Below are 27,370 nucleotides of genomic sequence, written 5' to 3' on the forward strand. Positions count from 1 at the left end.
AGGATGCATGATCCATAATTTCATGGCGGAACAGGAACCTGAATTGACTTGCTGATATATTTTCAAAACACGCTGACCCCTGTTTTCACATGATTTTTATGACAATTAGACAACTTTGAGATGACAGTATAATAAAGAGGGAACTATTCCTTTTACGATCCCGACTGTTCTACCAGTGGTGTATCCATAGACAGCCCCTGGAGGACAGCACTCAAGCCATGTGAAAGAAAGGGAGCCTGCCTGGAAGAGGGAGTACTGAATAGCTCTCCATGCTGAAAAGATGCTGGACCAGTGTGGGAGTAAGGGGAGCATGATGAGACACCGGCAGCCTGAGAACCAGGCAGAAGAGCCTGCATGGAGCACGGAGGAACAGGAAGACGTAACTGACAGCTGGAGAGGGCATCTTTGGGATTACAGCATCCTCTCTTGATAGCTTTCCGCCTACTGTGCAATCTTTAGTGAGCCTTACATAGGTGGTCATGTAAACATCACTGGAAGGGAGTGATGATACCCCACGTCTGAGTGCTTGGTGTTGGTTCTGAGATGCTACCCCAGCCGCTAAGAGAACTGGCTGCTCTTCTAGAAGACCCAGGTTCAGTTCAACCACATGACAGCTCACAAACATCTGCACTTGCAGTTCCAGGGGATCTGACAGTAAGTAGCGCAAAGGTGGTACGCAGGCAGACATGTAGGTGGAAGCCCCAAATACAAAAAAAATAAATAAATAAATTTAAAACCTCCTTTGCCTAATGCCAGAATATAGCATCTAAAAAATTAAAAGAAGATAAATGAGCATCTTTAAAAAAAAAAAAATCTGGCCAGGCGGTGGTGATGCCAACACTCGGGAAGCAGAAGCAGGCGAATCTCTATGAGTTCAAGGCCAGCCTGGTCTACAGAGTGAGTTCCAGCACAGCCAAGGCTACACAGAGAAACCCTAGAAAAACCATTTTTTAAAAAATAAACAAATAAATAAAAAACAACAAAAGCCATTTCGATATGTTCTACTGGTGTGGTCTGCTGGGATGACCTTTCTATAGGTCATCTAGAAACTATTTCCTCATCAGCTGAACCAACAATTTTCTGAAGGTCTTAACTCCCCCTTGCTCCAATCCACTAGAGCAGCGTTTCTCAGCCTTCCTAAAGCTGGGACCCTTCAATACAGTTCCTCACACTGTTGTGACCTCCAACCATAAAATTATTTCATTGCCACTTCATAGCTGTAATTTTGCTACTGTTAAGAATAATAATATAACACAATATAAATATCTGATATATGACCCCAAAGGAGTCATTACCCACAGGTTGAGAACTGCTGTACTAGACGTTGTCAGAGAAATGAAGCAGGTAGTAAAAAAGTTATTATTCCAAAGAGTTGGCAATATGACAAACTGTTGAAAGAGGGGGCCACTTGTTTGTCCCAGCCGCCCAGAACTGAAATAATCACACAGAAACTGGATTAATTATATCACTGCTTGGCCCCTTAGCTCTAGCTACTTATTGGCTAACTCTTACATTAATTTAACCCATTTTTATTAGTCTCTATATCACCATGAGGTCGTTGCCTACCAGCAAAGTTTTGGCATGTCTGACTCTGGCAGAGGCTCCATGGCATCTCCTCTGGCTCCGCCCTCTTTCTCCCAGCATTCAGTTCTGTCTTCCCTACCTACCTAAGCTCTGCCCTGCTATAGATCCAAAGCAGTTTTTTTAATTCATTAATGGTATTCAGAGCACACAGAGGGGACTCCCACATCAACGAACTTTCTCTGCAGAGTATAATACTAAATCATTAACCCAAAATGGAGCTAAAGTCCAATGCCTGGAGACATCATGGCAAAGGAAAGTGGGACCAGGCACAGTCTCAGCTCCAGCTACTTCACTCAGCATTTGTAGTCCAGGTATCATAGCTGGATAACCAGGGCCCTTCCATAACTGTTTCTATCTGACCTTGGAGCTCTGAAATACCAATGTTTGTGACTTAGAAGCCCTCTTCCCTGCGTATCAATCCATCTTTCCCACTTTGCCACTTCCCGGGTCACTGGGTTTGTGGCACTACAGGAAACCAGGCAAACATTTGCAGAATCCTTACCTGGAGCTGCTGCTCTAGCTCTGGGAAGACCAAAGGAATGGTATCTTCGGATGGTGTATCGTCTAAAATACAAAAATACTATGATTACTCCGCATGCCCTGTGTCTCATGAGCATCACCCTTCATTTCTGGGCACAGAGAGCTTAGATGGCCTGACACAGTTTTTTAAAGTGTTTTGTGTGTGTGTGTGTGTGTGTGTGTGTGTGTGTGTGTGTGTGTGTCTGTGCATGTGTGTGCGTGTCCTCAAATGTCTACTCTAGGAGCGCTCCAATTTAAAAGCGCTACTTAATACTGTCACATTAACCCAAACCAAAAACTATGATATGCATGAAAGTACTTTAACAAGGTGCTGATGGGGTGGCCAGGGAACCTCAGCAGGGCAGAAGGACGTGTGAAAAACAGGAGCCTCACTTAGTTGTGCCCTTCACTCTTATCACAATCCACCGTTTACAGGCAGCTCTCCAGACCTCACTCGGGGTTCCTGCGAGTAACAGCCAGTGACCCAACAGGGAATCTCTCCCCATAGAATTGGGCAACATTGCCAACCTGGATCAGAATCCACAGCTGTGTTTCTGAACGAGCCTGAGGCCACACAACTGCTGCACCTGTGTCCTCGGTGGCCTACACAGTCCCTTAAACAAAAAACAGCTCTTGCTCCTTCAAAAAATAGAGTCTTGGAAGCCTGTGAGGAAACTTGGCAGAAACGTTGCCTCTGACATTCAAGTTACCCAATTTTTTTTCAAGAAGAGGCTGCTAATCCAGCCTTGGTGTTTTGTTTAACAGGATCTGTCCCTCTAGAGAACTTTAGTTCCATAAGGATACTCGCTATTCGTTTCTAAACCCTTCCCCCGTACATGCCAGAGAATACAACATACACACACAAACATACACATACACTTAAAACCAAAACCATTTCAAGTTATAATAAAGCAAGAAAATGCATTGTTTTTTATATTCTTATTAACTTAACCAAATTCACTGATAAAACTAATTAATGTTCATTTTTAATTATGCAGGCCATACACAACAAAGAGACAAGGACAGTCATGGTTGGTTTCCATGGAGATTTACTTCCATGACCTCTCATGGATAAAAGTCAGAGGAAGCTCAACTCAAGTCTTTATATGATATGAAGTGTTTACACATAACTTAAATGTGTCCTCACACATACGTTCATCTCTCAATAGCCCTAACAAAGTACAATGTGATTGCTACGAAAATCCTTGTATTCTACAGGTTAAGGGATAACAAGAAGAAAATGTCTCTACCAGTTCAGTATTTACATGGTTTTATGTTTTCCCTACCCTTGATTTAATCCCAAATAGCAAACTCGCAAACACACAGAACCGACTATATCCTCTCCCGGTTTACTGAGAGCATGGTTCAAAATAAAATGTAGTAAATACACAGGGTTTTTGAGGCTTCTGGGGGATTACAGCTCTTTGAAGGCATGGAAGACAATCACCAGAGAGATTATTTTTTTAATTTATTTGTTTATTAAAGATTTCTGTCTCTTCCCTGCCACCGCCTCCCATTTCCCTCCCCCTCCCCCTCCCCCAATCAAGTCCCCCTCCCTCCTCAGCCCGAAGAGCAATCCAGAGAGATGATTTAAACAAGGTTGGTATTAATCTCTACCAAACCCCTCAGGGGTCTGGTCACTCAATAGCAATTGGTATATTTTGGTCAAGAGTACTAAAATAATACTCCCATTTAAAAGTGACCTAAAATAATGGCAATATATCACCAACATGAAACTTTCTTTTTGACTTCAGTTGGCTGGTCAGTGGGTGCCCAGGATTCACTGGTACTCCTAAACATGGGCTTCAGAGAAGGGTAAAAAGCCTGTGCCCCTCGGATGCTCCCTTCCTATCAGAGTAGGAACAGTAAGTTCTAGCCAGTTCCTATGGCTTTCTCTATCCACACCATCATTGCCAAAGAAACTATATAGAATCATCACTACCTGACACATTGTAGTGAAGCCTCCCATTAAAAGGTTTAGAAGACCGATTTGGGTCTTGGGTGTATTTAATACTTCAGTACAGTTCCAAAAGCCTAGACATCACGATGATTTGAGCTCACCAGGTTCAGGACCAGAGTAATTTGGCACAGTAAATCAGAGCATATTGTACTTTGGCTTCCCAGCCCCGATTACCGCAGATGAGGAGACAAATGGAAGGAGAAGTCGCTTCCATTAAAATACAAACAGACAGGGCATGCTAGAATTCTAGAAAAAAAAAAACTGAGGCGTGCAGCTCAGGGCTGCCTGACACTTAAGTCATCCTGCCCACTGTGCAGGCACACTCCTTCTTGTTTCATTATTTAAAAAAAAAAAAAAAAAGAGTGGGCTGTTACCCATTCATTGCCCTGCCATATTGTAGACGGCCAGAGCCTGATACGACCCAGAATGAATGAAGCAATGTTGAAATCAATGTCTTTATATACAGCCAACCGCGCTGGGCCACGCAGGACTATGAAACTAATTTGTGGCTAAACACAGGCTTGCGATGGGACCTCTTTGACTGAAAGGCTAGTTGACATAATGGATGTTTTACAGACAAGCAGAATGAAAGCAAGACTTTTGTTTCAGAATGGATCAAACTGGATTAACCCAAGCAGGAAATAGCAGCGGAAACAAGCAAACCCAAGACAGATGCGAGGAGTCTACCAGCTCTGAACGCCAACCGGCATCTCCCTGCTCCATGCCATCTGCTTTAGCTGGCAGCCTCGCCTGCCAGAAATTTCGGGGTTTGAGGAGCTGCTCACGGAGCTACCCCGTGTTGGTGTGAGGGGTGTTTACTTTTAAACAGTGGCTGCCTTCTTTGACTGGCTTTAAAAATAGGCAAATATTCTAAAAGCAGATTGATGAATCACAGGGCTGGAAAATGACTGGAAAATGACTCAGGCGGGCTAGTAGTGCAGCTGCTGCCCAAACATTGGGCCAAATCGTTGTAAAACATTTCCACCACGATGATGGATCGGAGTCCCTGAGAGTGCTCAAGTTTGTTATGACAGTCCCAGAAGCACAGAGCAGACTGCACGGTAGCTGTACCAAGAGACCCCTGGGCATATTTAATTGTTTTTTTTTCTAATAAGGAGAAAAAGGACAGTTACTAGATACATTTAAAGTGGGACAAAATCCCAGAATAACTGCATTTTTACTATGATTTAACTGCCAGATACTTACTGGCTATCATGTGTACAGTAAGGTCTCAGACTCCATCCTGAATCAGAAAAGCACTTTATCCTAGCTTGTAATACATTGAGAAAATAATATCAAAGCCATGTGTACTTCATAGCATGAAGAAGCGGTGAGCCCCAATAGTAGAATATTCATGTAAAATGCCCAAGAGCCCGTGACCAACACAGCACAACCTAAGAGAAGGACCAATCAAAATCTATCCAAAGGAATGTCTTTTTTCTTTATAAAATAGTTTTTAAACAGGCTTGTCTGTTTTGTGTAGAGGTGTTTTACCTGCATGTATGTCTCTGTATCATGCATGTCTCACACCCACAGAGGACAGAAGAGGGAGGGCATCTGATCCCCTGAGACTTGCATCACAGATGGTTGGGAACCACCATGTGGGTGCTAGGAGTTGAACCCAGGTCCTCTGGAAGAGCAGGCAGTGCTCTTAACCTCTGAACCATCTCTCCAGCAAGGATGAGATACACAAAGGAGAGAGAAAAGAGAGGAATAGATTTCTTTTTAATAAACAGATGCTCACTGCCTGTTTGGCAGTTGTGATATGACTAAGCGCGACGTGATCCTGAAGGCAGAACTCTCTTGTCGGCATTCCAGCCGCACGGGCACACCACAGTACAGGTTATGATGGGCTCGCTTCAGCATCCATTGAGCAGATGTTGGTTGGTTTTCAAGGGCGTTCTCTTCTCAGAGACCCTTAAACCATTCGAGCTGTTTGTCCATGAAACAGATAAAGGAGATTCACTAAGTCTGGAAGCCAAAATTCACTAAGTCTAGGAATTACATCTGAGTTAGGACAGAACTCTGAACTGAAGGGGCTGAGCGAGCATCTGGCGCAGTTCACTGAGAGCAGAGTAAGGCACAAGTCACAAGAAGGAGCTCTCTAAAGCGCCATGACTAGTGACCTTGTGAGACGAGGAGCTTCCCTACCCAGGGTTCTTCCCACTGTACCACTCTGCTGCTCACCTTGGGAGCCAATGATTGCCCAGACTTGTATTTGGGAGAACAAGTTCTCCCAAAATATTGGAAACTACACTTTAGGTTGCATTCGAATTTTTATTTAGCTTGTGAAAATGATTCAAAAACAATTACTATACATTCTTAGTTTCCCTGTGCATCACAGAGAAGCTTTAATAAAAAAAATTATATGAAACTTAGAATAAAAGGGTGACCATCATATTTATAAATTTTGCTTTTGTATGCTAAAGCAATGTACTCTAAATTCCCTAGTTACATCTGTTTTTATTTTGTTTCAAGTGAGAGAAGTGAAAACTCCATCAAATGGTTCTGCAAACCAATATTTGAAAATTGCTTTTCTAAATACTCTCTTGATTGGGCAACATTTTTATTGGACTTTGGGATCAATTATTGCCCCACAGACATTGTTTCTATCATAGATATAACTGGAGTATAGAGTAAAAGACACTAAATCCTGTTATAAAGATCGTAAGTTTTCATACGCGGAGTCCAGAAGAAGACGATCCACATTTAGAAGACACTCCCAAGCCCATCCCACACCCCATACAGAACACAAGCTGTCCTGTTCTGAATCCTCTGAATAACTCTGTTTTGTGGGCTAGGGAGAGAGCGCAGTTGGTACAGTACTTGCTGTGTAGGCACAAGGGTCTAAGTTTGGTCTCCAGAACCATGTAAAGGGCTAGGCAGTATGGCTTATGCCTGCAACCTGGGTACCTGGGAATGAATGAACCTCAGGCTCAGTGAGAGACTTTGCCTAAAAGAATAAAGGTAGGCCAGGCGGTGGTGGTGAATGTCTTTAATGCCAGCACTAGGGAGGCAGAGGCAGGTGGTTCTCTAGATTTGAGGCCAGCCTAGTCTACAGTGCTACCCAGAAAAACTCTGTCAAAAAACAAAAAATAATAAATAATAAATAAATAAATGTGGAAAGCAGTAGAGAAAGATACTCTACTATGTCCTCCGCACCTCCCCACACACATATATGCACCCAAATGTGTATCTCCACATATCTAAATTAGCACACACACACACAACAACAACAGCAAAAGCCAGCAACACAACACACATAACATACCATATACAGACACCAAAAAGAAAAAGCTGGGGCTGGAGAGATGGCTCAGTGGTTAAGAGCACTGGCTACTCTTCCAGAGGACCTGGATTCAGTTCCCAGTACCTATCTGGTGGTTCACCAACACCTGTAACTCTAGTTCCAGGGATAACTGTAGTGCCAGGAGAGCCGGTGCCCTCTTCTAACCTTCTCTGACACCAGGTATACACATGATGCACAGATATACATGCAGGCAAAATACCTATACACATAAAATAAATAAAAATTTTAAACTAAACAAAAAATTGTGGTTGCAGTGGCACAAAGAGGCAGGTTGATTTCTGTAGTCCTCTGTGTGTTTCTTTGGGACTGAACAGCTATGGGACCGGGCAGGACAGAAACCTCTGTCAACACCCTGCTACTGTGCCACCACCCATGAATAAACTAATGCAGAGAAGGACTTGGTGCAGCTTACAGCAAATTTTATGTTTCATTGAAGCACTCTTCTGTTTCATTATTGTCCCTGTCATCTTGATGATTCCATCATTTTTCCTTTTTCTCTCAGAACGTTTTGATGATGGTCTTACTCAGATTCAGATCATTGGAACTCAGTTCCCCAAAGGCATCAAGCACAGCATGGTACACACAGCTGGCCCTCTATGATTATGGAAGTTCCACACCTGCAAGTTCAGTCAATCATAGACTGAAAATTCAGGAAAAAAAGACTTATGTCTGCATTGACAAGTTCCTATTTCCTAAATAATAAAAGATGGCAGGCATTTACTCAGCCTTCACGCTCTATTTGGTAAAGATAGCCAGAGCTGAATTATGGGAGAATGTACACAGGCCAGGCAAACACTATGCTGTTTTCTGTAAAGGGTTTGAGTATCTGCGGAATTTGGTGTTTTCAGGGGTCTGGAATCAAGGACCTCAGAAACCTCCAGAAGAGGACACTTATTCTCAGCACCCCACCAAATACATTTTCACCTCTCCTTTTCCTCCTACATCCAACAGCTTACCAGGGTAACATCCCCCCCGTTCTCCCCCTGACTACTGGGGAGCTATTTGCTTTCAGGAACACTCATGCTTTAAAAAAAGACAGGGTATTTATTACAGAACTTGAGCTTTCCTGGAACTTGTAGAAATCTCCCTGCTTCTGCTTCTTGAGTTCTTTAGGTTTACACAAACATACAACCATGTACCAGCTCATGAGATCCTCTCTTTGCATGGGCCCTACTTTTGACTGGGTAGTGATACAAAATCACCCAGGACCTGGCTTTGAAGCACTCCTATTTATTAATGCCAGTTTTGTTCCTTGAGGAAACATTTGCACAAACGGTTACAAAAACCTCCTATGGTGTTGTTAGAGGTATGAAACTGAGGTGATAATGCAAGTATAAACATTACGTACTCCATAAACATCTACCTCCTTTACAGCCTTTCCTTGAAAACTTAAGCAACAGATTCCAACCAAAATAAATAAAACCTGATTGCATCTCAAAGAATTTTCATTGATAGAATGAACTCCAAGTAGCTGTAGATATTGTATTATTGATTTCAAAAATGTATGGTGAGTCTCTAAAGTTTAAAATGGCTGTCATGGAGCCTCTGTCCTTGCTGGGTTTGTCAAGCATCCAGAATTCCAGCAGAATTTTCTCTTTTTTCTCTCTATCAAATAGATAGGTAAAACTATTGAATACCAGATTAGCGATTAAAAAATAGACCTCAGTATTCCTTGAGGTTAGACAAAAGTTAGGCTTCCCAGATTCTTCCCGAAGAAAAGATGAAGAGTATAGAGAGGAAAAAGTACTAGAAACATTTCAGCCCCAAGGAGAAAGGAAAATATAGTATCCAAAGCAGGAAAAGTTGATGGGAGGACACAGTGGCAAGGGACACTGCACCTGAAATTTCCTGTCTGATAGCTGAGCACTCTGGACTGGAGAGCCACTGCACCCGGTCAGAATGCACGCAGCGGCGGCTGCTTTGGCTATTCTATGGAATTCCCACTGCTAGACAGAACACTGGATTTTTGAGATAAAAACAAATACTTTTAGCAACTCTGACACAGTGGGTCCTGGATTTTTAAACTAAATACTGCATGGTTAAATTGTGCCCTAATGTAAAAATTCTAACAACTTAATTTTTTTTAAACAAAATAGAAAAGCTTTTAGGCTAGGCTCCTGCCAACATCCCTAGAGAGAGAGTGGGGTGAAGAGAATGACTACAGCATCTAAATATATATGTGAATATGCCACCCTTGCGACTCAGTTGGCAATAAAGACAATCCTGTAATTAAATGAAATCTTGCATCTGCCCACGTCTAAATTCTCCCCCACTAGAAGGAGCCTGTGATTCTCATAACTCGAGATGGAGGGGGCTCATTTCTTTTCAGCATGTGTTGCTGTGAAAACTAATTCACTGGACGACCTCATTTAGGAAGTTAACACTTCGGAGTTCCTGGTTTGGAAATACTATTGAGATGACTGAAGGCAGGGATGGCCGCCTCCAGGAATTACAATGATCTAAGTATCGTTTAGTGAAGGGCTCTAGCAGTGACCTGGGAAGGGTGAGTGCACCTTACGGACTCCATCCATTTCTGCCCAAAGCCTGCTTCTGCACTTGTGCCCTTGAAGGTTCATGGAGACTTCGCTGTCCTGTGGCTCGCTTTCTATTGATGAAGAATCACCAGTTCTCACTCTCAAAAGCCAAACCGTCGCCCGGCTGTGCCAATCCTTCTTTCAAATTCATTTTCAGACTCCACCATTCCCTCCTAACGCAGACTCACGTCACTTTATATCGGTATAAAGCATCTCTTCAGTCACTTTGTATCCGTATAAAGCATCTCTTCCATTCGCTCTTCTCTCCACATTCCAGACTCTTCCACCCAGTTTCTACCCTCCCGTTATATCATATGCATACCTGTTCAGGGAGTTTGTAGACTCCATCCAGTTTCTACCCTCCCGTTATATCATACGCATCCCTGCTCAGGGAGTTTGTAGGCTCTGCCCAGTTTCTACCCTCCCGTTGTTATGTCATATGCACCCCTGCTCAGGGAGTTTGTAGACTCTGTTGCTTCTGATCAAATGCAAACTCATTAGATGAACTTTGAAGATTGACCAGGAAACCCTGGGCTGTGACTGTCTAAGCGGGTATCCTCCAAGCGTCTCCAGTACAGTGCTCTGCTCAAGTGTGATGTGATCTCATATTTCAGCTTCTGTGCTAACAGACTGGGTTAGTGGAGTTTTTGTTTGTTTGATTGATTTGTTTTTTCATTTTTTAATATGCTGTGCTCTTCCTGACTCCTAGTTTTGCTCTTGATTTCTGCTGGGAGCATGAAGAAGAAAATGACTAAAGATAGGTATTCTCATATATATTCTTTATACCCAGAAATTTCAAAGGAGTCTGACAGTTTCTCTAGATAACATGGGCTATTAACAAATCTCAGCCTTTTAGATTTATGGAAGGGGTCATGTCTGGCCCTGTTACACACATCCTAACAGCCTTGGAAGGCACAGGAACTAAGAAAGGCCAGTTTCTTAGACAGGAGAGCTAGCACTAGCCTCTCATTGGGTTACTAATCCCCCAAACAACAGCTACACTGTGAAGTATATCTCAGCATCAAGGAGCAGTGTGGAACGTCCATAGGGCAATGCTCCCTAGTAGTTTATATTTGTCTTAATAGTCCACAATCAGCTACCGCAATTATGGGGACAACTTGAGTATTTAATTTGTGTCAAGCACTTTGCTAAATGCTTCACCTACAAGGTGACATCCCATTCTTACTTCCATAGGCAGCTGAAGGAGAGCTGAAATCCAACAAGGCTGATGGCTGACTTATCCCAGATCGTGGTGATAATGGTGAAGATGAGCCCCAAGGCACCTCTCTCTCTAACTTCAAAACCCTAAGCTTCTATATTAAATGTCTCAGGAATAAATACCAAAAAATTCTAAAAAATTAATGAAGTATTAACCATATTAGTCCTGTAAGAAATGAATTCTTGGAGGCTAGAGAGATGATCACTGGTTAGGACCATTTGCTGTGTAATCATGGGACCAAAACTCTAACCCCAGCATGCCTGCTATATTGTGTCCTGGAAATGCCTATAATTCTGGCTCTGAGCGATCCAGTCCTCACTTCTAGTATCAGTATAGCACACACACACACACACACACACACACACACACACACACACGTAAACAAAATCATAGACATGAGTGGTATGATCAAGATATATTTTATACACGTATAAAACTGTCAAAGAATAAACGATCTTCAGAAAAAGAAACAAATGGCACTATTCACAAGTGAATGTGTCTCCCTTCCCCTTTGACTCTGCATATTCATCAAGAATAAATCCACAGTGAGGAATTACTCCTCATAAGTCCAGGTTCCTTCCCCCATTCGCTATTAAGTAGAGGATAATTTCCTTTGCTTTTTTTTTTTCTTAGTAAATATGTGGTCCACAGGATACACACACTGGAATTCAAAAGGCATGTACAGCTTGCATGATGGCAAATGTCCCTGTGTGCGTGCCTCTGGGACACTCCACACACCCCTTATTTGAGAATTCAGAGGGTGTGTCCCAAATATCTTCAAAGCTTCTTTTGGTGAACTGACAGCTTCGCATGGAAAATTTCCAAGCCCTTGGCTCTGAGTGACCCCTGAAAGGTTGCACATCTGGTGTGTATAAACACGTAAGAGGACCTTTTTCCTCGAAGAGAAGTACTGAGTCTCTGAGATCAGCATAGTAGGAGTAGGGCCTTTAGGCATGTGTTCTTTGTTCTTAATGTTTGTATTTATTCTTTGATAATTTCACATATTTATACAATGTATTTTGAGCATATCCATCCACCATTACTTCCTTCCAAGTCCCCCTAGTGCTCCCAACCCATATCCCTAACAATTTCATGTCTTTCTGTTTTTGTTTTTCTAAACATGTGTTCTTGATGGATGCTATCAAGTGATATAAACGGGCAAGGCTAAGGAACACCGAGAATTACCCTCTGCCTTAGCGTCTATAGGCAGACAGCCTTCCTACACAAATTGAAACACATTGATCATGACACTAAAATAATTAATCATGATAGATTCTTTTGACTGGTTTGGTGTTTTTTTGTTTTTTGGTTTTTTTTTTTTTCAGGTTTCTTTATGTAGCCCTGGCTATCCTGTAATTCTCTTTGTAGATCAGGCTGGCCTCAAACTTAGAGATCCTCCTGCCGCTACTTCCATATAAGTCTTCCTAAGCATCTCTTTGTAGAAGTAGAGGATGAGACTTACTTAAGGTGTAACTGTTTTCAAAGAGATCTATTAAGAAACACGAATTTCAAAAATGGACATTTGGAAAACATTTAAAATTCTAAAAAGAGACTGAATTAATTTAAATAAATTTAAATGTATTGATTAAAAATGTCCAAGAACTCTCATCTAGGATCAAAAAAATTCAAAGACAGCGCTGAACAAATCTCAAGTCACCATTTTGGACTTTGAAGAAGAGTTTATTCACTCGGTCGAAGAAGAGTTTATTTGCTCGGCCCAAGGAAGAGACTCCCTTCTCTGTGGTTCTTTCCTGGTATGGTACATTTCTTTGTCTTGTCTAAAATTATGTAATACTTTCACTTGGGTAAAGCAAGATTTATGGACTGAGAATTTCTTCATAAATCTGTTGATTAATTTAACAGGACAAGTCCCAGTGGGACGTGAGGAGAAGGGCAATTAGATGCCTCCTTTCTTCCCTCGACTACTCTTTGTATACAGGCCATTACCTGCAATTTGGAGCTATGAAGTGTGTTGAAGACTGGAAGGGATTTTCTTGTACTTTTTAGAGAAGTAATAAGACATAATGAAGGGACTTGGACTTCCAAGGACCTGTGTTGGGATCACAACTCCATGATTGAACTAACAGAGTGGTCATAAGGCCTCAGAATTCCACCCTGTAGATACAGAATGCTCACGGCTACACTGCATGGTTGTTTAAACTGATACGAATAACAAAGATCAACTCCTAATGCAAAAAGAATCAGGATGGTAACGTTTGCGTCTGTGATAGAGTGGATCTTCCTAGTGTGAAGGTTTCCCCTTCACCAGAGTCTTACAGAATAACCCCAGAGTGGAAGACACAGTCTGTGAAAACAGGTCTTAGGAAGACTGCCAGAAAAACAAACAATAAAGAGCCAAAGTTTTTTTTTTGTCTCTTCATACTCTAGCATGGCCTCCTGTGGTGACCACGGTCTGGGAAAGTTTAGGGTAGATGAATGGCGGTGTAATCAATCACCCAGAATCTGGCTGTGTCATACCAGAATTTCCAGAGCCAAATTTCTTACTTTACATTATTTTGGGTTGATTCTGCCCCTTTTCACACATTAATTGTGTGTGTGTGTGTGTGTGTGTGTGTGTGTGTGTGTGTACGGGTGCGCACCTGCACGCACACGCGAATTTGTCTGCATGTGACAAGCTTGGGTGTCATTGTTTAAGGGCCACCCACTTGTTCTTTGAGACAGGGCTCTTACCATCCTGGAACTCACTGCCTAGGCTGGGCCAGAGAGCCCAGGGATGCTCCTGTTTCTACCTCCCCGGTGTTGGATTCACAAGTGTGCACCACCATGCCCAGCTTTCTCACAGGGTTTTAGGGAACTGAACTCGGGTCCTCGTGTTTGCAAGGCAAGCACTTTATTGCTGAGCTATCACCGCAGCCCTGGAACATTAGTTTTTAAAACATCACGCCTATATGAACACCACAGCAAGAGAGACAGTAGCAAAGAAAATAAGACTTGGTTCTCAAAAGACCTGAGGTTTAAATGGTAATGTGTGAGCAAGTGATTTTAACAGAGGACATTAAACTAGAGCGACGGCTGATACCAGCGGTTGTAAACCCGACCTTCCTTTCATAGATGGCGACCTCCCACCCCTTGAGCCCTTTGTTCAAGGGTGGTGCAATTCCGTAAGTGTGTTAAGAGGTCACCGAGGGGAGCCCTGACGAAAGGCTCTAAATATGGCAGGCTCACCTCAGACCTTACTATTTAGAGAGGCCCCTCCTCACCTGTCCCATTCATCATTTCTGCTGAAGTCTGTTTGTTTAGCCGGAAGTGTGGGGACACCAGTGAGAAACCAACATCACACACGTGTGGCTGGAATGGGGACAGTGATATTTTTATATTATCCAACCAACTGCCAGCTCTTAATAACCATTTCCTCATGCCATCTTAACAATGACACCGTTTTCTATCCTTGGAAATTGTTATAGCTCTGTGCGTCTCATCCCAAAAGAAAGCTGAAATGGGGAGAAGAGGCGGAGTTACAACACCCCAGTCAAGGCGGTGGGGAGAACTGACAGGCATTTCTCGACGCCACAGCCTAGCCGTGTGTGATGGAATCTCAGACGCTTCTCATCAGGTCATGCAAACATTTCATTTTAAACATCCTTCATAGAATCACAGAATACGGTGAAAATTCTGGCAGTGCGGTAGGCACCCCTTTCCCCAGGAGCAAGCGTACCTGGGGCATCACTGAGGCTGAACGCGATGCGCACTGGCTTGTCTGCAGGTACCCTGGCTGTGCTGATCATGTGGGCGCCTGAGGCCCGGCCTTCTCCTGGGTCTTCCAGCTGTAAGGACAAGAGATACCCATTGTCACTTTACCCAGCGCTGGTCTAGAACACCCCATAGACCCTCAGAAACTAGAAGGGAAAGTTAGTAAGTTGCCTTTTCTCATGTTGTAGATTCCTGGTCCATTTTAACTTTTTTCTGGCTTCTACAAAAATTACTTTGATAATGGACATTCAGAGTGGATGAAATGTGGTTTTTAAAATCTCTATTTCATATTCTCAATATCCCTTCCCATTTATAAGTTTAATCCTGACTTTGGAAGGTCACCTATAATGTTGTTGGTTTTTTTTTTTTTTTAATGGGAACAACATAGAAAAGATACCATCTTAATAGATTTCAGATAACGTCAGACTCAGTTACCTTTCTAGCTTAAAAGCCAATTTAGGGGATGAGGAGATGGCTCAGCTGGAGAAGTGCTTGCCATTCAATTAGAAGAATCAGAGGTCAATCCTCATGTAAAAAGGAGGGGGCAGGGTGGTACACACTGGTGACCTCAGTAACGAAGAGACAGAGACAAGAAGATCTCTGGGACCCCCAGGGCAACTTGCCCAGCTTAACTGACAGCAAGCCCCAGGGACTAGTCAGAGACCAGGTCTCCCAGAACGAGGAAGACAGGGCCTGAGAAATGACTCCGAAGGTCGGTCTGTGTCTTTCATGCTTGTGCACACCCGCACACCCATGCAGACACACAACACGCAGACACACAAAGCCGAAATTAAAAACAATGTTTTGTTTGGGAAGGAGTAAAGAATCAATACAATGAAATCATTTGAAGTCAGTCCCAAACCATCTTTAACCATGTTACACTTGTTGCATGAATATCGCATTCGCAACTATCTGATGTCCTAGAAATCTATCCGACATTTATGCTTAAGGTTTCAGCTCATGAGAGCAGGCTCCAGCAAAACTTGCCCGTGGGGCACACAGCTGTAATTACCAGGGCTTGGGCCGTGGCAGTGGGAGGATCGGCCGATCTGAGCTAATAACTACTAAATAGAAAGTTTGAAACCAGCTTGGGCTACATGAAGCTCTGTCTTTTAAATCAAAACAAAACCCAAAAACATCCTATGAGGATTTGACTCTACCTATTAAATTATCATCTAGTCAATAAACTTAGAGCTAAGGAGTGAGAAACATCCTTTGCGTAAGATAGCAAGAGCAAAAACTGTACCTAAGGGAATTTAACATAATTATACTTTGAGGAAGATATTTGATAATTTGATGTTCAGTGGGTCTAGGAAAACATGTTGTAATAAACACATAATATGGTTGTTATTTAGATACATATATTTAACATTTCTATTTTGGGTCATTCCTCTCTTAAACTCGCTCCTCTCCATCTCATGTAGGCAGAAAAGAAAAAAAAAAAACCTGCATGACATTTTAAGGAAAATGTCTCCAAAAATGGCAAAATATAAATAATGTCTTTAGCCATCCTTGGCAGGATCCTGGGAACCTCTGCTCCAGAACATTTTCTCATGGTCAGGTCTCTTACTTTTTCCCATAGCTTCTCTGTCTAAAAATAGTGTCCAGAGGGCTGAGTGCTGTTTTTACAGTTACTTAGGCGGGCAAGCTCAGGACACACATTTGTACCAGTACACTCAGATGCGCATACATTTTGAACCATCTTAGGTACCATATGGAAAGAAAAAAGACTTATATTAACCACCCAGTAAAGCTAATAAATAAATAAATAAACAGAGCAACTGTCTGTGAGCCACTCAGAGCTCTGCTAAGCCCATTAAGTTAACCCTATGAATAGCTCTGAGCCTCGGACATTCTACACACCGTGGCATGTAACCATAAGTTACAAAAGGATGGTATCCTGGATTTGCCATGATTTAACACAGGATTTCTTGCTTTTACAAAAACAACCCTCTGCAACACTGCTGTGTAGATTCCTCTGCCTGGTATCAAGTATTCTTTTAGCCACCTGCCTCTGAAGAAATAGCGCAGATTGTCTCAAACACAACAAAGCAAACAAAGGCCCCAGAAGTTGCAGCTGAAAGGCAAAGTCTTGCTGCTGGGCATCCCACAGCACCCAGTCCACCTGAGCGTGACTTCGAGGGATAACCTAGCTTGCTCCTCCTCCGGTTCACCCCTCCACACTTTCCCACGTGAAGAAGCGCACGAGGTTGAAATCTGTCTCTGGGGCTTACTCAACAGACCTCTGCTCCGGTTTCAAGCTAGAGAGATGAAATTGATGAGCACAGCTAAGGACCGCACAACAGAAAATATCTGTCTCCCTCTGAAAGAATGATGCCAAGGTCCTGCGGATGTTGTGATCCACACAGCGTCTATGACTTGCCTTTCCATCACACCTCCTGGGGAAAGCGGCTGCTGGTCCCTTCTCCTGGCCGCTGTAATAGAGCCTTAGTTAAGCTGCCGGTCGGTGCTCAGAGCGGTTAGTTGCGTCTCACACCTGCTGCCTTACCTCACTTAGTGGAGAGTCTGCACTTGTGTAATCCAGGGCCAGCCACTGCCTTGGCCAGTCGTTGCGTGTGTGGAGTCAAGACGCAGCGAGAAAGCAGTCTGCACCTGCTGCATAGCAGCCACTGACACGCTGAGGGGCAGAGACAGCTGTCCCGGCTCTACACCACTACCTGCTCAGCCCCAGACCCCAGAGTCCCAGCCCACGGGACCTCCCCGTTCCGCTTCCTTGCACAGCCCCTCTCTCCTTTCCTTGCCACTCCAACAGCCAGGATGTTGTCATGTTTCTAGAAAAAGCAAGAGCAAAAGAAAAACCCTCCTCCTGTCAGAAGCATTGATAAACAGCGAGTTGTTGAGAGTCCAAATGTTTTAATTCATTAGTCCTGGCAAACCTAAAATACAAACAGTCTTGCTTCACGAGACAGGAATGTCTTCGCGGTGACCCAATCTGTGTCTGTGTCTATTCCAGCAAACTGGCAAAGATAGCATGACTCTAGTCAGCAAAAATGTCAGCGCTGCTAGGCCCAGCCAACTTGGACAGGCCACTAGCTGACTCTTGGATCATAGCTGTGATGATCCCATTAAGAAGGCGAGGTCTGAGGTCGAGCAGGGCCTGAGCTTGATGACTTGATCCATTCTACAAATGCAGACATTCACAAAGGGGGTCAGTGGTGAACAGGGAACATGAGAATCCTTTGACCTTCGTTTTACAATTGTAAACTTGAATGTCTTGGGTATTTAAAAATAACTGAGCCATGATGCTAAGGTTAGATAGTTAAATATGAATAATATTGACAGAATGCAAACACAAGCCACCAACTGAAAGAAAATACCTGCCAGATTCACACAGGCATTCAAAGTCTGCAAGGAAATCTTCAACTGAGCAATAGGGAAACAATCAAGTCCGGAAAGAGGGACAAGACTCTTGAACAGACATGTCATCAGCAGGGGTGAAAGGATGACGGGTAAAGCCATGAAACATGACCCGCTTTTATGTCACTAGAGAGTCGCAGGCTGAAACAATGCTGCACTGCTGTACACCTGTCCCCATGGCCCACATCCGCAAACAAATGGTCAAGTACATATGTAAAAGAATGGTACTTCACTTCTCCTGGGAATGCAAAGTGGGAAAGGAACTTCGGAGTGCAAACTGATCATTTCTTCCTAAGCTAAACACATCCTTACCACGCAATCCATCAATCACAGGCTGCTGAGTGGCCCAGCATCCAGTTTCACATGACATTAGATTGGAATTATCTCGATGCACATATTCAGCCTCAAAGCAATAAAAGTTGTCCATCCTTTGGGAGCTGAATGGGAGGTGAATAGTTGCTGTGTCTTGAACCTTAAATGTCATCCAAAGGTCCATGCACTGAAAGCTTGCTCTGCTACCCACAGCACAACTGGGAGGGGGTGGAAACTTTCAGGGGTGGGGTCTCACTGAAGAATTTAGGTGACAGAGGTGTGTGCCTTAGAGAAGATTATCAGTGTCCCAGCCCCTCCTCATCCTCTCTCTCTGCCTCCTGAATGTAGTGATGTGAGCAGTTTCTTGTATCACATCCTCCATGATAAATTGCCTCCCCACAGGCACAAAGGCCACAGGACCACGTGAGTATGGGCCACAGCCTCTAAAACCATGAGACCAAACTAATTTTCCAGGCTTATAAGTTGACTTTCTTAGGTCCTTTGCCAAAACAGTTAAAACTAATGTGGCATCACTTCTTTATTGATTGCCACCTCAGCTCTCCAGGTCCACCTCTAGGAAGCCTGATGGTGACACTGATGTTGCTGAAGTTATCAGTAGCTGCTAGCATCTGGATTCCAGTGAAACTGAGTTAGGGATGGAAAAACAGACTGAGGCAGCCCCTTTCTTAAAGTGACAGTTCACACTACATACATGAAAATCATCTCTTTCCATGGTTGTGGAACTAGTACCTGACAGACGCAGCAGCTCTCTGTCCCAGAGTCACAAAGATCCTGGAGGCTTCCCAGAGCACAGGCTGTCACACTGATGGCTACATCTTCTACATGTCAAAGATGTCTTCAAGACGGTGGTGGGGCAGATGTTATGGAGGTAAAGATTGTGACAAAGGATAATTTGGCAACAATAAGTAGGGAATAAATACAAAATGTCAAAACATTTTAAATATGCTCTGCCTGAACCTGGGAATATAAATTGAACCTTTTCCAACCATAACACCTACTAACTCTTTTGTTGTCTTATGAGTGATGGTGCGTCTCTGGACTTGTTACCCACAACACACTCAAGACAACAACAAACAGGAAACACAGTGAAATTTATTTCCACAACTGAAACCCAAAATAACTACATGGCACTTTAGGAATGCAAAAGAATTAAGCAAAATTCTAATATATGTGCACCTGAAAATACTAACACATTAACAGTATGTGTCTGAGTGATACTAATACCCAAGAATTTTATTTTATTCTTTTCAGCAATAGTACTTCACTGTTTGTGTTAGTCAGCTTTCCATATCCATGACAAAATACTCGAGGTAAATCAAATTAAAGGAGGAAGGACTTGTTTCGTCTCATGTTTCAGGGACTTCCTTCCATGGTAACTTGGGCCCATTGGTTGGAGTCTGTAGCAGAATCGTGCATCATTGCAGATGTATTTGATGGAGAGGGTGTTCTCCCTCATGGACAGAAGCAAAGGGAGAAAATTCAACAGTCTCCTAAGTGTCCCAGCTGAGGATCAAATCTAGAACATATGGGTCTTTGAAAACCCTCTAGACTCAAACTAGATCATTGTTATTTGGGGAGTTATCTTAAGCAGAAGGGGACTTTGGGCTGGGAATAGTGTGCATGCCTTTAATTCCAGCACTTAGAAGTCAAAAGCAGGAGGATCCCTGATATGGGATTCCCCTCTGTATGCTATGAATATGTTTTATTGCCATTGGTTAATAAAGAAGTTACTTTTGGCCAATGGCTTAACAGAATATAGTCAGACTGGAAAAGATATAGAGAGAGAGTAGGTAGTGTCAGAGAGAAGCCACATAGCCATCGCAGGAGACAGACACCAGACACAGGACAGAACCTTACTGGTAGGCCACAACCACGTGGCAATAGATTAATAGAAATGGGTTAATTTAAGATATAAGTGCTAGCCAATAAGAGGCATGAGCTAATAGGCCAAAGAGTTGGCTTCATAGTGAGACCCTAGAGTGTGTGGAGAGAGTGGGGGGGAGTTGGAAGGGGGCATGGGAGGTGTGGTGGATCTAGGAGGAATTAAAGGAAAGAATAGGGAGTAGTATGATCAAAATATTTTAATGGAATTCTCAAAGAACATAAAATGTTTTCAAGAAAAGCTAACAATGAATTAAAGAGGGGTAAGAATACAAGAGGCAAACGATTGTTTCACACTGTGTTCTGGGCACAACACAGCTGATGTCATCATGGTCTCACAGGCACTGAGGTTGCCTTCAGTGACCTGCATAGGATTAGACCTGTCAGTCGTCAATCATGTGTGGATCAGGGAGGGTTCACCAGGAACCTTACACTCTCTGCTGCACTATTGGCTGTGATGGATTCTGGGGTGGGGGTGGCTATTTTATCCCTCCTGATGAGCCCACTGACTGGGCTCTGATGGTCACACAGATGGCTCTAATTACATTTAATGTATCACAAGCAAAACAAAACTACATGAATAGAGGAAAGACACTTGAAGTGATAATGAAGGAGGGGGAGAGAAACAGAAGAGACCTGACAGTAATCAGAATATACTATATATATGGAATTGTCCAAGAACAAATACATTAAAGCTACTTTTTAAAAGATTAAAGTACATACACTTACTGACTAAAGCTAAACCAAGGAATAGTAGATAAATATTTATGAAAACTGGGACAAAGAACATAATGAACTTGCACATGCGTGCACACACACACACACACACATGCACACACATTCACCTATGTGAGTGTAAATCAGACACTTCACAGCTCCGTGCCCTAGTTTGCTTGACTAGGCCAGCAAATTTGCTGTAAAGAGTCTGATAATGAATATACTGAATGAATAAAAAATAAGATGCTCAGCATCCTTAGCCATGAGAGAAATGCAAATCAAAACTACTTTTGAGATTCCATCTTACACCTGTCAGAATGGCTAAGATCAATAACACAAGTGACAGTTTATGCCAGCAAGGATGCGGAGCAAGGGGAACACTCCTCTACAGTAGGAGCGCCAACTTATACAGTCATAATGATGATCAATGTGACAGTTCCTCATAAAATTGGGAATCAAACTACTTCAAGATCCAGCTATACCATTCTTGGGCATATACCCAAAGGAAATTTCATCCTACCACAAGGATACTTGCTCAACTGTGTTCATTGAGACTTTATTCATAATAACCAGAAACTGGAAAGCACCTAGACGTCCCTCAACAGAAGAGTGGATCAAGTAAATGTACATTTCCACAATAGAGTATTACTCAGTTGTTAAAAAAAAAAATGGCATCTTAAAATTTGCAGGCAAATGGATGGAACTAGGAAAGAAATCATCCTGAGTGAGGTAAGTCAGTCTCAGAAAGAGAAATATGGTATGCACTCCCTTATAAGTAGATGGTTCAGCAGTTAAGAACACTGGAGGACCGGGGTTTGGCTCCCAGCACCCACATGGCAGCTCACAACTCCAGTGTCAGGGTATAAAAAAAAAAGACAACTTCTTCTAGCCTCCACAGGCTCCAGACTCTTATCACGACACACTTGATGTATGTGCAAACAAAACACCCAAGCACATAAAATAAATAAATAAATTCAGATGAGAATGTGCCCGGCTATAGTAAGGATGTAGAAAGAAGCATATTAAAAGACATAATTTTGGGCTGGAGAGATGGCTCAGAGGTTAAGAGCACTGGCTACCCTTCCAGAAGTCCTAGGTTCAATTCTCAGCAACCACATGGTGACTCACAACCATCTGTAGTGAGATATGGTGCCCTCTTCTAGCCTACATGCAGACAAAACACTGTATACATAATAAATAAATAAATCTTAAAAAAAGACATGGTTGTATGTGAGAAACTGTAGGTTTTTTTATTAAACAGATTTTTTAAAAATGTAAAAAAGAAGTAGGTGGTGGATAATTACAAACTTTTAAAAAATATAAAAAGCATAGCAACCATACATTTGGATTTTAGATAAAAAATTAAAAATGAGTTGAAGAAATAAGATGATCAAGGAAAGTAGATGTTTGAAGTGCCTGGATAATGAATTAACCATAAAATCAATGATTCTAGGAATTATTGTTTTCAATGCCATTGATTGATATAATAGTATTCTTTGGTTATGTTTTTAAAAGGGGTGCTGTTGCCTTTTGGGGGTACACACTGGAATATTTACAGATGATTAGAAATTTAGACTATCTTTAGGATAGCATTTAGAAAACTAAATCTATCTATATTGCAATAAAAAACAAAATGTAAGACTTAGTTACACTATTTCTTCTAGGTTATATTATTGGGAAACATGTGGATGTTGGATTATATAAGATAAATATGATTTTCTTATTACCTAAAGCCATTAGAGGAAATTTTATTTTCTCTCCAAGAGCTCAATGTCTAAGCTGTTGTCAGAATAGGAACACAAATGTCAACTTTAATCAATGACAACTGAAAAACTCTGGGAGAATAAATCTTTTCTTTGAATCTTTTAAATAAACCATTTTTAAAAAACAAAGACAAAACATCATTTTATTCCAGTTGGGAAAGCTCTGGTTTATCTAATGTAGGTTTTGTGGCTAGTTCTTCCTAGACCAAGAGCCTGAGATGAAATTTTGCCCCACTATCTGTTTTGGTGTGGCCCAGCACCTAGAAATGTTTTTGTTTTTGTTGTTGTTTGTTTGTTTGTTTTTCACTTTTAATAAAATTTGTGACATTTGAAAATTGTAAGAAATACTAACATTATTGTCTAAAATGCAGTTTTCCTGGCATTCTTTTAAACAATGTATTTGCTATTTTTCCAAATAAAATTTTATTGGAGTCCTTCAGGGTTTGTCTATTGTCTGTGTCTGCTCAGTTTAGGTAGGGAGTGAGCAATTATGATCAAGGTTGTGTGGCTTGCAAAAGTTCCTCAAAGTCATTCTACAACTTCTTCTTTCCTCTTTTACTGAAAATGGATTCTTTTCTCATACAATATATTCTGATTCTAGTTTTCCCTCTCTCTATTCCTCCCAGGTCCCTCCCTCACCTTCTCTCCCCTCCAGATCCATTCCCTTTCTGTCTCTCATTAGAGAAGAACAGGCTTCTAAGAGATAGCAACCAAACATAACAAAATTAAATATAATAAGATGATGCAAAAATTATCATATTGAAGTTGGACATGGTGACCCAACAGGAGGAAAAGAGTCCCAAGATCAATCACAGGCCAGAGACCCACTTGTTCTCACACTCAGGAGTTCCACAAAAATGTTAAGCTAATAGCTGTGCTATATATGCAGAGGACACGGTGTTGACCCATAAACACACTGTGCTTACTGCTTCAGCCTCTTTTAGGTCATACGTACCTTGCTTAGTTGGTTCAGAGGGACTTGTTCTCCTGTGTTCCTCCATCCCTTCTAACTCTTACACTCTTTCTGCCTCCTCTTCTGTGAAATTTCCTGAGCTCTGATGGGAGGAATTTGATGGAGACCTCCAATGTAGCCTTTCTCTTCACAAAAATGTCTGACCATGGTTTCTGCATTTGTTTTCATCTGCTGCTGGAAGCCTCTCAGATGATTGCTGGATAAGGCACTGATCTATGGGTACAGTAGAATATCATCAGGAATTATCAATTTTGTTGTTGTTGTGTAGACCCATAGTCTCTGGTCTCTGGGTTATCTCATCTCTGGTTCTTGGTTACCCAAGCAATGCCAGGTATGGGTTCCTTCCTGTGGAGTGGGCCTTATGTCAAATCAGACATTGGCTGGCTATTCCCACAAGTTCTGTGCCACCATTGCTGTAGCATATTTTGCAGGCAGGACAGATTGTAGGTCAGAGGTTCTGTGGCTGGGTTGGTGTCCACATTTCTCTTTCGGGAGCCTGCAGAGAGCCTTCCTGAGCCAAAGAGACTGGTAGGTAGGAGTGAAGGTTACCACATGGGCACCAGCTCAGATTCTCCATGTTCAACAAGCAGGTGTTGTCCTCAGAAGTAGGGCCCCATTGTCAGTTTGGGTAGAGCAACCGCTTGTCTTAGCAGCAGCCAGAGTTGTTTGGGGATTTCTTTGGGACCCCCTTGGCTAAGAATGCAACCCCAGTCACGCCACTGGAAGCCTCACCTGACTACACTCTGGATCCCCCATTATTAGGAGCACCCATTAGGATCACGTCTATAGGTTCCAGGGAGTTTCTACTGCACTAGGTCTCCACAATACCCCTAAGTGCCCCCTGATTCAAGCTGAATTTATTTATTTATTTTATGTACATAGTGTTTTGTTTGCACATACATCAAGTGTGCCGTGATACGAGTCTGGAGCCTGTGGAGGCTAAAAGAAGTTGTCTTATACCCTGACACTGGAGTTGTGAGCTGCCATGTGGGTGCTGGAAGCCAAACTTAGGTCCTCCAGTGTTCTTAACTGCTGAACCATCTCTCCAGGTCCCTGAATTTTCTTTAAAAGACTACTTCACAGGAAGTAAGCACAATTCATGTCTCCACTTTTGATCTAGATTCCAATTCTGATGGTAACGTGTATTCAGCACAAGGGTAAGACTACACAGAGCTCCTAAAAACCAAGTCTATTATTTAAATACAAACAAGATAATACATTTAAAACACAGCTCAACTGAACACAGTGCATTTTTGAAATGAAACAAATGTACAGAGCATGAACACGGGACATTCAGAAATGCAGGTTCTCTGGATTCCTCCTGCCAACACTGCATCGCAGGTGAGCACTGGGCCCTTGTGGGGTTTCCTTTCTATGGCTTTTACAGCCTGTAGTTGCCTGGTGCCTGTGACATCATTGGTAGAACAACACACCATGCAGACAGCGATGAGCATCTGACGTCCATGAAAGCTGTTCATGCTCTCTGCTAATCAATGAAAACAGGCCTCTTAGAATCAAGCCTTAATCCGCTATATTCCCTGGGCCTCATTTTAAGGTCTTATTGTTACTTTGAATTATTAATGAAATTCTTTCAACTGTTCCTTAAAACTTCAAATTGACTGAATCTAGGAACTCCGGTTTCCAAATCTAGAGTTTGTCAAGCTGACAACCAAGATGAATGGTTACAAGAGCCGGCTGTTTTTGTATGGAAAACCTTCTATTTCCAGAAAGAATTAAAACAAAAACAAACAAACAAACAAACAAAAACCAAACCTCCCAAGTGAATGATGGCAAGAAAAAAAAAGAAGAGTAGATCTGAGTGACCCATTTCTTCATTTCTGAATTATTGCTAACCAAGTTAACATGACCTTAGCTTCCATAGAGCACAGCTGGGCTCAGAAACCTGGGAAACTCATGAACCTACTAGTTCTACAAGCAGATTTTATATAAGTTGATATTAAAATGATATAAACTGACTTTCTTCACCTTTGGGACAGCTCTAGTGTAGGCCAACTCCATTTCCAGTTGGAGTTCCTCTGTGAGAAGGCTGCTACTTGCCTGCACGTACCTCCAGATCTATAAGCACAAAAGGAAGAGAAGAATTCTTGTCCTGAGCCTTCGAACCAAGCCTGAACGCCACGGTCTTCACTGTAGTTAAGAGGGGGAGTACTGCACCACATGAGACCTGTAATGGGTCCACAGGTGACCTTGAGTATGGAGAGACTTATTTTCTCACCTCATCTTGAAGGAATTTATGTTAGGAAGGAAGGAGGAATAAAAGAAGAAGGGAAGAAGGGAGCAGGAAGGGAGGAAAAGAGGGAAGGAGGAAGGGAGGGAGGGAGAGAGGGAGGGAAGGAGGGAGGGACGGAGGGAGGGAGGGACGGAAGATGGATGGAAGAGGAAAGTGGGTGAAGAAAAGGAAATTCAAAGGTTCTAAGCTAATACCTTCACGGATAGAATGTGTTGGACTCATGAAATACCTTGGCTTCAAGATAAGGATGAGACACTGCGTGCAGGAGACAGACACCAACGGGCAGATATTCCGCTATCTGCACTAATTCGTGTGGTATTTAATGTGCAAGGCTGCCCTTTAACATTCCTGTTTTATAAAGGAACAGAGAGTTAGAAAGTCTCAAATATTTGCCCAATGTTCCATGACTCAGGAATTACACTCAGTTTCTTGCCAAAAATAAATCTTTTCAACAACGCACCAAAATTTTCTTCACCTTTGAAGAAGATGCTTTCCTATTGCTCCTTGAGAAGTTCTTTTTTTTTGTCTCTAAATATTTTTATTAATTCTTTGAAATTTTCATACAATGTATTTAATGATATTCACTCTCACTCCTCCCCCCAGTTCCTCCCAAATCTACCTCCCACCTTCCCACAACCTCCGAACTTCATGTCCCTTTTTAAAAACAATGAAGGGAGTCCAGTTTGTACTGCCCATATGCTCTTTGGTGTGGGGCCATCCACTAGACATGGCTGGCCTCTCAGGGGCCACACCCTTAAAGAAAACTGACTCGCCTTCCCCAGAAGCCACCAACAGCTAACACCTTCTTGGCGAGTGGCAGAGGCTTGTGAGCCCCTCTCTCCTCCATGCTGGAATACTGACCATCTTGATCTGGTACAGCGAGCCCCTCTACCCTCCAAACTGGAATACTGACCATCTTGATCTGGCACAGCTCTTGGGATGTCAACCACAGCTGCTGGGAGTTCATGAGCACACTGGTCCTTTCACGTCCACAAAACACTGCTGTGGACAGATACTCTTGGACCTTCAGGGTAAACAGCTTCTTCTCAATAGAGGAAGAATACAAAGGGGCTTGCTTATTTTACCGATCAAATACTGTAGATACAAATTTGACAGCTTCCTCCAGTGAACTGAATCATGAGTTATGCCTTGTGCAAGAATTTACTATGACATCCCTATAGACCAGTGGTTCTCAGCCTTCCTAATGTTGTGATCCTTTCATACAGTTCCTCATGTG

The 27,370-nt window shown here is 42.5% G+C and overlaps 1 protein-coding gene across 1 annotated transcript in view; it reads right to left on the minus strand.

Moving 5' to 3' along the window:
- Map3k7cl (MAP3K7 C-terminal like) overlaps positions 1-27,049 on the minus strand; it is a 45,934-nt gene extending 18,885 nt beyond the window's left edge. The window contains 5 exon segments of the mRNA XM_041678531.1: positions 2,087-2,148; positions 14,803-14,911; positions 17,347-17,475; positions 25,860-25,958; positions 26,903-27,049. Of these exon segments, the coding sequence (XP_041534465.1) occupies positions 2,087-2,148; positions 14,803-14,911; positions 17,347-17,475; positions 25,860-25,958; positions 26,903-27,049 (546 nt within the window).
- Between the last annotated feature and the right edge of the window lie 321 nt (positions 27,050-27,370).

The sequence above is a fragment of the Microtus oregoni genome, unplaced genomic scaffold, assembly GCF_018167655.1.
Source record: "Microtus oregoni isolate MIOR12 unplaced genomic scaffold, Mior012 000030F_ref0000283, whole genome shotgun sequence".
Lineage (NCBI taxonomy): Eukaryota > Metazoa > Chordata > Mammalia > Rodentia > Cricetidae > Microtus > Microtus oregoni.